This window comes from Macrobrachium rosenbergii, chromosome 14 (assembly GCF_040412425.1).
Source record: "Macrobrachium rosenbergii isolate ZJJX-2024 chromosome 14, ASM4041242v1, whole genome shotgun sequence".
Lineage (NCBI taxonomy): Eukaryota > Metazoa > Arthropoda > Malacostraca > Decapoda > Palaemonidae > Macrobrachium > Macrobrachium rosenbergii.
Genome location: NC_089754.1, coordinates 41639771 through 41652464, shown reverse-complemented (window position 1 = coordinate 41652464; position 12694 = coordinate 41639771). Strand labels below are relative to the sequence as shown.

Here is a 12694-nt window from a genome sequence, read left to right as displayed (position 1 = left end):
TTATTGATACAGCATTACGTTTTGAAGTCTATTACTTTTGTAAAGTTTTTTAGATGTACAATAGAGATACTCAAAGATAATTTATTTGCATTCCCAATTACAATTACTTAACTTTTCTAAATAACTGTTCCATATCTGCCTTTATTTCAGATTAAAGTTTAAAACAGGCTGTGTATTCCACATAGCTTATTCCATCTGCACAGTAGTTGCAAAGTTCTCACAATTTTCATAACAAACACTTCACCCACAACCTTCCCTATTCTTACATTATCAGTAGAGAATTGCAAATATTAATAATGATCACTCTAAAGTACACTAAAATAAAAACAACTTACTGTGAACATTAGAGCCAAAGGACCCACGTAAATGATCACGCAAAATAAACCAATCATAAGCCATGTGAAAACACCTCGGATGACCCAGTTTCTCCATCTGTGGGTAAAATAGCGATTATTTTGTCACTTTCCTTGTGGAACTCTAGTCTCTATTATGTGGCATTTTTCGTCTGATCAACATTTACTTTATGCAATATACATTCATGTGATATAACTGATCTGTAGACATCTGTCCTACCCGTGGTTCAAAATATCTTACAACGCTATGTTTATAACAGAGAGCCTCAAAGTAAAGGTAGCACACTGACATATTTACATGGCTTTCTGTGAACCTCAAATAAAAGATAATATAAAGAAACATCTCACTTTTGGGGGCACTGTAAACCTTCACAAAAAAATAGCAGACTGTTAAAACAATGTTTCATTTTCTTTCTTAACAGGAATAACTCAGCCATGTTCAAATAAATCTAACTGATTCATTTATTTTAAATAAAGCAAAAGTAGAAATATAGATGTCACAAAAATTTAGGCAAAAGACTTTTACACCAACTGTCATTACAATTCCTCCACTAAGCCAGGCATTCTCAGCATCAAGAAAATTACTATCAACAACTTATTATAATATGTTCTATCGTGATTCAACCTACCTTGGCGACAAAGCAGAGAGTACAGTCTGGAGAAAAGGTGGCACTTGATCAGTCCCCTGGGAAATGGTGTTCGTTCGCTCTCCAATGTTTTTTTCTAACACGCGGTCGTCATCCGAATCCACTTCGGAGCTCAACACATTCTGTAAATGGATAAAAGACGCAAGATATACATTTAAAATATAATAATAGCCATGCAGTGAGTGAAAGGCGAACAAACTCAATAGAGAGAGAGAGAGAGAGAGAGAGAGAGAGAGAGAGAGAGAGAGAGAGAGAGAGAGAGAGAGAGAGAGAGAAACTACGTTACTCTTTGCCTAGGAAAATGACTCACAATTATATAGCATTTTACTACTGTGGCCACCAATGGAGAGAGAGAGAGAGAGAGAGAGAGAGAGAGAGAGAGAGAGAGAGAGAGAGAGAGAGAGAGAGAGAGAGAGACTGCGCTACTCTTTGCCTGGGAAAATGAGTGACAGTTATCTGGTATTTTTATCACCATGACCACTAATGCAGAGAGAGAGAGAGAGAGAGAGAGAGAGAGAGAGAGAGAGAGAGAGAGAGAGAGAGAGAGAGAGAGAGAGAGAGAGAGAGACCGTCTTCCTCTTTGCCTGGGAAAATGACTGATAATTATCTGGCAATTTTACTACCATGACCACTCATGCAGAGAGGAAGAGAACTTTATCAATTTTTTCAACGAAATGTATTCACATGTGCATACATAAATACACACCCTTCATAACTGTAAGCAGGGTAGATTAGATGTACGCCACGCATACAGGAATCAGCTGCAAGCCACCAAATGAAATTAATGCTCTACACTGAAACCAACTTGCATAACAAAAAGATAAGAGTGGAATCTTCCTCTTAACTCTCTCCAGACTTATCGGAAAGTTCAAAGATTACACATCTCATTATAAAAAAAGGGGGCATAAGGTCTTTAATTTACATGAAAACAAATAACTTACCTCTTGCATATCATCGACGTTTCTCAACATCTTCATAACACAAAAGTACAGAATTAAATAAAAAAAAACTTTTTTATTTAATTTTCCATACTTATATGGAGCAATTTGCGGGAGAGGCTAACCCGGGATAGATTATAACTTGTCTAAATGTGGCATTTATTGCCAAGAAACTAATTTCTATATCTAAAAATATGTGGATAAACTCCATTTTATTACACACCGGCATTTTAAAAAAGAAAGCAATTCCTGAAAATAACAAATGAACCTCGAAAAAATAAATTGAAAAGAAGAAATGTACCTACAAGAAAGAAATGGAAGAGAAGCACTGAAATTTGGATCAAATAAAAGTTCGTCGCTTGACTTATACCATTCTGTTTCTGAGACAATTTGACCATATTTGTGAACAAGCTTAGTATAGTAAGTTCACATCTCTCAAGTTTGTGCTACAGCTTTGCATATTTTATGCTTATTGTTTATGCCTTTTTTATTTTCCATGTTGTATTCAGCTTTGCTGATTATAACAGCAAGTTAAATTCTTTGAAAAACTTTGGCAATTTTCATCTTCTAAAATATATACACCATGCATTCAGTCACTAAAAATATACACACAGAAGAACAAATGCAATAAAGATATCACACATTCTGAGAATATTGCCGAAGCAATCGTATCCACTACTAGGCCACACTTCGCTCTAGGAGCATTCCAACTGATGAAATGAAGAATACCATCTCTTGCTTGGGTAGATGCCACGCCAACGGCATAAGGAGAGTTACGATAACAAGGGAAGTGTAGTCTTTAGATCTTGAGTGTGACAAACAATGACTTAAACCGCGTAAGAGGAGTTGAGATGACAATGTAATTGACACAATGGATGGGCAAACAGACAATCGGACAAAAGTGGTCCGGTTTTTAACCAAATTCGACTTCAATTCCTTCAGTCATGTACGATGAGTTACAATGACTAGGTAACTGATGCAAGACACACTTATAAACTGCCGAAAGAACGACCTCCTTTCACGGACATCTACTGTATATGTGATGGTCTGCCTTTGTAACAAATTTAAATGAAATCCATTCAAAAGTGTACGTCGAGTTGCAACAAGTTACGTTTAACGAACACACAGACAGACGAACGTTATTATATGCATGATAGTACACCTCGGTACCAAGTTAAACTGAAATCCCTTCGACCATGCAGGAGTTGCCATGACAAGGCAAAAGTGTGACAGACACAGTGACGGACAGACAGATGGATGATCCTCCTCCATGCACATTTATGCATGATGATTTACCTTCATGCATACAACTTCAGTAGGATGAGTTACAATGACATGGCAAGCATGACAAGCACTGACGGATAGATAGACATACGGAGGGAAAACCTACTGTATACTCCCATCCAACTTCCTTACTAAGCAACAAATAAGTAACGAAAGGAAAGGGCAACTTATCTCGATTTCGTACGGTTAAAAATAAACACATAAGTGCCGTTTAAACAGTAACGAAAATTCAATCATTTAAAAATATGCATATCACTCCAGTTGCGACACCAATTCACAAAATTAGACAAACAACCTTACACTTTGTCGGTGTTTCGGGTCTCATTGTTACCATTCACCCTAGACTCCAAAGCATGACCAAAATAAATAAACAAAACTGAGTTAACCAAATGACAGGAAAAGAAAACGATGCCAAGTCCGACAGAATGTGAGCAGCGTGCAACCCAGGGCCATGTTCCCCATGCCACTCTTCAGCCAGTAAGCTTATTAGTGCTTACTTTCATGAGTAAACACCTTATGAGTCTGCGCCCCTTGATGAGTGATGACGTGCACTTAATGAGAGAGAGAGAGAGAGAGAGAGAGAGAGAGAGAGAGAGAGAGAGAGAGAGAGAACAAGCTTCGATGTAACCATTATAATCATTTTAATATTATTAATAATGTAAGTTTCGCAACCTGTGTTATAACCATTACAGCAATTACCAAGATCAATACTATGATAATCGTAGTAAGTCTGTAAACCACAGAAAAAAAACTCTTTCAAAGAATCTGCTATCAATGAATTCCATCAGCAACAAAACTGTCTTCTCAAATGACTCGGTAATATCCGTTTCGTCTACGTAATGCCGTACTATAAGGCCCTGTGAGATGAAAACAATTATATAATTTTATATAAAAGAATATACTCCCAATATAAGCGCATAAACAAAAATATATAGAGCCCAAGGAAAAACTCATGAAAACCAGATGTTATTACCACATGTCTATCACATATTTCAGTAGAAAAACAAGATTTCAGCACAAGAATATGTATTGGAAGATGTCTTCAGCTATTATGACAAAGTACATAAACATACAGGAGTGTTATGCGAAAAGTTAGCAACATTTCTTAAAAAGACTGAGCTGAAGAAAATGCAGTTTTTATTTTAAAAGTGATTTATAATATCAAGTCGATCAGAAGATTTATATTGTGGAGATCAGTGGTTTGCTAACAAGCATCCGTCAAGCTTTTCTGAAGGCAATCTTCCTCCCTTAAGATGCTGATTTATCGCTTCCTTTTGTGTACAGCCACCCCATCAACTCTTCCCCGCCCCCAACTCTCTCTCTTTTCCTCGGGCCTGGTGTTGTTAAGGGTATTGGTTCGTTCGTCTCATTGCCAACAGAGCTGACAACATTTAAAAAGGCTCCATGATGTTCTTTGAATAATAACACTTTTCAGAATGTCTTGTTGGTACAGAAAGATCTATATTCAGCATTTTTTTTTTTTTAAGAGGAAGCTTTTCTGAGGCGCTTTAAAGTGGGTTAATGACGAGAGACTACAAACAAACAGGCCCTGACAAGCCTACGTGGATTTACATGCATTGGACCCGATCTAATCCCCAGGTTAACATGAGAGGATGGGACCAAAGCAGAAGTGACGGTCGCAAACGTCCCTTTTATCACCCCCCCTAACCCCCCCGACCATCAGCAGGGGCCACTTCGTGGCAGACACGAAAAAGAAATACAACAACAACAAATAGATTTCTTATCTTCTTGGGACGAAAACTGGTTCATTTTTCCGTTCGAGTTCCCGAGAAAAAGCGAGAACTCCAAGACGAGGAATGACATCGATCCATTAGGCGTAACGTAAACTCTTTTATACATTAATGATTATCAACACCCAACCTCTTTCCTCAGACACTTACGGATTTTCTTAAATAATAATAATAATAATAATAATAATAATAATAATAATAATAATAATAATAATAATAATAAATAAATGACATTAGACGGTTTTCAACATTTTAGGCTTAAACTGTAATAACATTGTTAATGTGTATTCTCAAAGGACAAAACTCCAGACATCTGTTACTGGTTAATTTAGCATATTTTCCGTTAAAAATTGAATTTCTAAGTTGAAAAATGACATTACCAGTGGGCTTTTCAACATTTTAAAAAAATTAAGTAGTTAACTAAACTAATAAAAAAAGTAAAAAACAATAACAAAAAAATAGAAAAAAGGGGGGAAGATTATATTTTACTTATCAATTTAATTTTGTTTAGGAAGAGAATGATATTATTAATTGTATTCTCAAATATCCTTTATTGATTTAAAACTTTCTTTCATGATCATGATCAAGATGTGTTTGATTGTTACTGGGATAGCCAACTTTCACAACCTATTGGTTAATTGACATCAGATGACCATGTGTGAGTCTGGATGTTTTCCTTGTTAAAATTAAATTTTGATTCTTTTGTAAATTACATAATTTTACACACGGCAAGCTGAATATCGCAAACAGTGAGTCAATGTGCATCAAAAAACATACGTCGAAACTACGCAATACGACCCATGTCCTGAAAACAGAGCAATAAAAAAAACAAACAAACAGAGCTGCAGTATTTCGACAATGCTACGGTGATGCCAATAGACAACCGCGCAAACAGAATTCCCCTGGGCACAACTATAATAGGAATCACGATACCCAAGCTATCAAGAGTGTCACCAGATGACTCTCTCTTCAGAGGACAGCAGCATTGTCCTTGGAGGATGAAAAGGGGGAAAGTGAAGCCAATAGGAGCACAATAAGATCCCTGGGTGAACCTGACACTCACACTCCTCCCCAAGACACTTACAACCCTTCCCCCATCCCCCCGACACTCTTAACCCAATCTACACTCCCCGGGGCCCAAATAACCACCTCCTTCACCCGGTGCCCTCAAAGAATGGCAAGTATCTCAAAGTGATGAACCTGAGAACTCTAAGAGGCGAAGCTAAACGAAATTTAATTGGAAAAATAAACGAATTAATGCCATGGATGAAGGTTGGAGTACAAATGGGGATAAATTTAACTAAAAATTTAACAACATACTACAGAGGAGAACAAATTATCAATTCTATGAAAGGATATATATATATATATATATATATATATATATATATATATATATATATATATATATATATATATATATATATATATATATATATATATATATATATATATATATATATATATATACATATATATACACACACAACGTATATGTACAGTATGTATGTATATATCATCCCTCTCTTCGAACTGGTAATTTGTGCCCTTCCGTAATGAGCTATTAAAATTTTTAGTTATATTTATTCCCTCTACACAGGCATTCAAGCCCATGTACGTAAGTTACCACCAAATGTGCACAAAAGTACTGTGGTTCCTAAAATGGTAAAGGAAGGAGACGGGAGTTCAAAAACACTTGCACGCTCATTCGATCGACCTCAGTAAGTCAGCCATGGCTGATCGTCAAGATAAGGGTTCTTCGTTGTGGCCACCGTCGATGTCCCTTGTTTGAGGGAGTCGCAAAACGCGAAAGAAAATGGGACTTGCATAAAAAACAAGTAGCGAACGAGGAAGCGCGAAGTGGAGCTACAAGGGAAAAAATAAAAAAAAAGAAAATACAAACCACCCACTACTAAGCTATTTTCGACTGCAGCTAGTGCCCTCTAACCCGCAGATAAACGAGAGAGAGAGAGAGAGAGAGAGAGAGAGAGAGAGAGAGAGAGAGAGAGAGAGAGAGAGAGAGAGGGTTATAAATTTACGGAGAAAATCACAGAGAATATAAAATTTTAACAAAACAAAACTAAAACTCTACTGTCTTGAAACTAAAAGCTATGCCACCAATTGAGGCGAAAGGTCTACTGTAAGCACAACGCCCTCTTTTTTTAAATTTCGTAATCTGATATCAAATCTACGGAATGTGGATCCGCCATTTTAATCTACCGACATTCTACTTGAAGGAAAATGTTTTTCAGCATTCCTCAGAATAGATGTAAAAAACCTTGATCCATGCAGGAACTACCTGAAGCCTATTCTCATTTATAACTGACTGGCAATTTTAACAAGCATGATTCGATACCATAAAATGTAAATCAATTACGTCATTATTCAACCCAAAAGCATCAACATGCTAAACATAGCCAGAAAGACCGTCCCTCACTTTCGCACGCACGAGGCGAATCAAAGACCTCGCGTAATGGGCGACGTGACATGGAGGCACACAGCAGAATTACAATGACGAGGCTGTGCCAGACGAATAGTACTCACTAAGTCAACAAAACAAACTCCCTCCTGGCCTAGTGCCTAATCAATAGATGATTTCACTCAGTTTCATCGGAGTTCATTTATTTACTCTACAGATATCTTATGAATACACACACACACACACACACAAAATAAAACATACCTACTCCTGGGAATAGCACCATAGTTGGTGTACTAAGCGCTATCTGTGTATCACTGAAAACGGGAACACATAAAAGATGCAGACAAGAAGAATGAATGAGCAAATTTAACATAATAATGTGAAGATATCAAATGCATGTTATGGGAAAGTAGTACAATGAAGAGCAACTATTCAAATAAAAAATACCATCCTTGAGCCATACTCGAGTTTAGGAACTTAGGCTATGAACCCTTCGTACCCAGAATTATATAAATACAAAAACTCTCCCGTACAAATCTCCCCAAAATAGCCATGAGGGAACTATCTTGAATACTAATTTAGCGGAAAAAGAAGGAAGAGCAAAAAATAATACGCGTTTACTGGTAAAGACTATTTTATTCCAATGAAATTATATTTTGGTACATGAATATAGAGAAAAAGCTCTCAGAGAAGAGCTACTCTCTACACACTGCGATTAACTTTAATGATGAATGTTCCTGGCTACATATGTCACAGAATTAGCTAGATGAAAATGAATTTAAGTCACAAAAGCTCAAAAGTGATACATAATAAAATATAAAAATTTAGTGAAAATCAACAAAAACGACAGAAGACACTGCGTCATAGCACTGCAACGACGGAGAGCTGGTCCTTATTTGCCAGTGGGGTAGCTGAGACAGAAACGGGGTCGTTGAGAATACATTTGAAACAACGAGGGTTTAAATTGTATTACTACCCTAATGAAATTCAACTTGTAGTTTAATATTTTACTTACATTTTTATTTATTTATCAGTTTGTTAAAATTCTACTTGTATTTTAATATTTTACTTACACTTTTATTTATTTATCAGTTTTTTTAAGTTATCTGTTTTTCTAACTGATCTCCTCCTTATGTAATCCTCATTATCTTCTGTTCCTTCTTTCGAATGAACACCATATTCTTTAGAAGTCTGAATTTTCAAGCCCTGTGGTCTTGTTCCATATGAATAGGTTTCACCTACTGAATAATAATAATAATAATAATAATAATAATAATAATAATAATAATAATAATAATAATAATAATCACAGTGAAGAAAAACAGTAGCAATACCGAACAACAATCGCAGAAAAGGAAAGAATAATAAATAGTAACATTCGCAAAGAAGGGAAGAATAATAAGTAGTGTCTTTCATAAACTACGGATAATTAAGGGTAAAAGGCGACAAATAAAAAAGGGTGGATAAAAGGAAGAAACGATAATGAACATAAATACGTCAATCGGATGGACAAAAACGCCAAAGACCAGAATGAATTCAAATAAAATAACACTGAACACTAAACTCACTGTCACCTATTGCCAACAGCACCTGGTCTCCCCTGGAAACGAAGGCCCACTTGACGGTGTTGTGACTGCGTCAAGCTGAATGGAGCGGAATGATGGAGTGCCCCAGGCAATGGGCCACGGCGAGACGCGAGAACCAAACAGAGTGAGTCAGTGTTTAACTTTGGCAAACTGAAAAGTTACGTGGGTTCGTGAATGATAAACAATCCGGAAAATAAAATTACAGAAAACGACAACACTCACAACGATGCAAAACATGAGCAAAATAAAAACCCATTATAATAACGACATAGAAATGCAAAATAAACTCAAACAAAAGCAATGACACCGACTTCTCCCCAAGAGCGGAGTTGGCAGCACTCAAAATACAATGGCTTAGCTGAAAAACAGAACTAAACAAGGCATCCGATCATCCCCCCCTATTGGAAGAGATATGACCCGTATAAGTTTTCTTTGTTTTTTGTACTCAAAATACAGCTAAACTGAAGACACTAAACTGAAGACACTAAACTATGAATATATGATATATATATATATATATATATATATATATATATATATATATATATATATATATATATATATATATATATATAATACAATAGTGTATAAGATAAGATAAGCCCTATAACGCTCCAAGCGTAACTCCTGCAGCAGCTCACTCATGTGGAATGGAGGAAAAGGCAGCAGCAACACCGTTGCAATGCGGTATTATTTACCTGGAACACATTCCAAGAATATGGAATTTGTTCAAAGGGCATTCCTTGGTGCTACTTGGCTGGAAGGGGTGGTTTCATTTCCGCTATGTACATGATGCTGGACTAATGTTTTTATCCTTACTAGAACTTATACTATTTTGAATGTAATATATATATATATATATATATATATATATATATATATATATATATATATATATATATATATATATATATATATATATATATATATATATATATATATATATATATATATATATATATATCTCACAATCACTTCTTCTCTCTCAATTTTATTTTGTCAACATGATTTTTATGAACACACTGCAAGGGTATGTGTATATATATGTGTATATATATATATGTGTGTGTATATATACAGTATAATTATATTATATATATATATATATATATATATATATATATATATATATATATATATGTGTGTGTGTGTGTGTGTGTGTGTGTGTGTGTGTATTCAATACATTTATAGATGGAGTGATGCAAAAGCAATAAAACCCTACAGGTAAAGCTGTTGAATAAAAATTAAGTCTTGAATGGAGTGTGGAATGGTTGGCGTCTTCAGACGATACACTTACGACTGGAGATAGTAGAGAGATGCGTTATGCAAGTAAATGAAAGCCGGGATGATGAAGCAATGAATGTACAGTAGACGTGGTTGGAGGAAAATGTCGATTCGTATAGACATTTGCATTAAATACAGTGGATGATGGTAGGATAAGCGATAAGGTGAATCACACAATAGTTGAAGCAAAGGTAGCAGGGGATATGCAAAAGATTGGAAAGAGACTGTCCAGGCAGGAGCGTTTGAAAAACTTTTCCAGAAGGAATTGTTGAATTGGATATTGAATGCAGATGGAAGAAAAAAGGCTGAAGATTCTGAGATGAATAAAGAAATATGACCACATGGAATGGTAAAACTGTTAGCCTAAGTAATAGGATAGATCAGACACTCCTGAAATGGTGGAACGGAGGATGATAGGTTGGCGAAAAAAATGTATAACTCGGAAGTGTTAGAGGGAGAAGGAAAGGTGGGCATAGATAACACAAAATAGGGAGCAGTAAAAAGGTATTGGAAACGAAGGGTCTTAAAACCCAGAAAGCACGAAAGTGTATGGAAGACAAGGGTAACAGCAGTTTGTGTATGTGGGGAGGGGAAGGGGGGTGTTTGATGCACACCTGACGCACTTTCTGTGCAGCTGTAAAATACGAATAATATTATGAAAGTTTTCTGCACACAGGGTTCATCACGATTCCGAAGTTAGAAGGACTGATATGGCAATGACCTCTGTGTTATTTCTTTCTGCGGATTCACCACGCTGTTAGAGAAAATGGTTAATATTGAAAAGAATATATATAATCCTTTATGTTCCTCGCTAACCGGAAATTAAATGCCTCCACAGAGCCCAAGGAAAAGGAAGGAAAGGAAACGCGTGCGCTTTACCAAAATGACGAGGAGTCTCCTTGAAAGGGCCAAAATCACAGAATCGGAGAAAACACGAGGAGGAGGGGGAGGAGGAGAGAGAGACAGGGACTGAAGAATGCATAAATGAAGAGATAAAAAACCTAACGTATACAGATTTAGTTAGTTCATAACGATCACATTTAATAGAAGTCTTTGCCTTTTGGTAGTCCTTCACATCGCTGTTTATACGCCCAGTTTGTCATCCCTTCCATTTATTATTCATTTTTGAATGAATAAGGGAATGGGAAGGGTAAACCAAAGCCCTTGCCTTTACAGGGCACAAAGAAAACAAAGGTGGAAATACAGAGAAATGCTGAACAAACAATGAAGCGACATGCCTGACCCTTGATGGATGGTAATAATTCAGGGAAACAGAAGGAAAACTATTCCAAAGCTTGGCAGCAAAGGGAAAGAGTGTCTCTGAAACCCACTATTTCCTTTATCTATTCTTTGTTTTCCTGACTGAGGACCAGGAAAGTTCTCGACGCTACCGAATTACGAAAGAAAGAATAAACAGATACAAAATAAAAAAGAAAAAAGGAGAAAAAGATTAGAAAACCACGCCACATACGAAGACCGGTACATACGGTATTTAAGACGCAGAAAAGACTGACAACTCATAAAGCTAACAAGTTTAACAGAATCTGCAATTCTTGAGAGTGTCATGCGCCACTGTCTTGGTTTTAATGCCAGTGATTGTGGCTTAATGAGATTTCTTACTTTCCTCTCTCGCTTCTCACATATGAGCATTCTATTCTCTGGAATCCTGCCAGGAAAGTTAATGGCTTTTTAGGCTTGTTCCATTTGAATGTTTGCGCAGTCTGAATAATAATAATAATAATAATAATAATAATAATAATAATAATAATAATAATTAAGTTATTGTTGCATCAGTCATTTTTTTTATTTCCTTTTCCGTGAGACGCTGATTTTTCAAGAGTTGTCCTTCATTCACCTCACCAATGGTATACTCAAAGGATACGAATACAGTCGCTTAATGTCTTTCTAATCGATAAAAAATTACAAAAGCAAGTTACAAACAGACCTACAGCAAGACATGATCAAAAGAAACGGTGAGAGCACAATGGATTAAAGCTGTTGTTGCTAGATGTAGCCAGCACAGACTCTTACTCAAGGAGCAGCCTGTAGGGGATAATGTTAGAGTATTACTCGTAGTAGAACTATTTCTCCTCCGTTGTCTGTTCTGACAATGGCGTTGTATACATACCTGGCATATAGGGAGGATTTAGGTATACTGCAAGTAAGAAAAAACCCTCTTCAACTTTGCCCATACAGTATTTAATTTCGAGAAGAAGACGCCCATCGGGCACCCAAGGACGAATGCCAAAGGTGACATAATTATGAAACGTGTACAGAGGGAATGCTTCCCTTCCTTGAGGTTTCTGTAACACACTAAGACACAAGCATGATGGTACATATATGCAAAGGACATCAGCCTGGGTTACTGTCTTAACAAGAGGAGCGAGAGTCCTACGAGGTAAAGAAATTGAGCTGGAACAAGACCAACT

The 12694-nt window shown here is 36.3% G+C and overlaps 1 protein-coding gene across 1 annotated transcript in view; it reads right to left on the bottom strand.

The window, feature by feature from the left end:
• Cds (CDP-diacylglycerol synthase) overlaps window positions 1-12694 on the bottom strand; it is a 60576-nt gene that overhangs the window by 23089 nt on the left and 24793 nt on the right. Inside the window, exons 2-3 of the mRNA XM_067116656.1 lie at window positions 983-1122; window positions 336-432 (exon numbers count right to left, since the gene is read on the bottom strand). Of these exons, the coding sequence (XP_066972757.1) occupies window positions 336-432; window positions 983-1122 (237 nt within the window). The remainder of the gene's footprint in view (window positions 1-335; window positions 433-982; window positions 1123-12694) is intronic.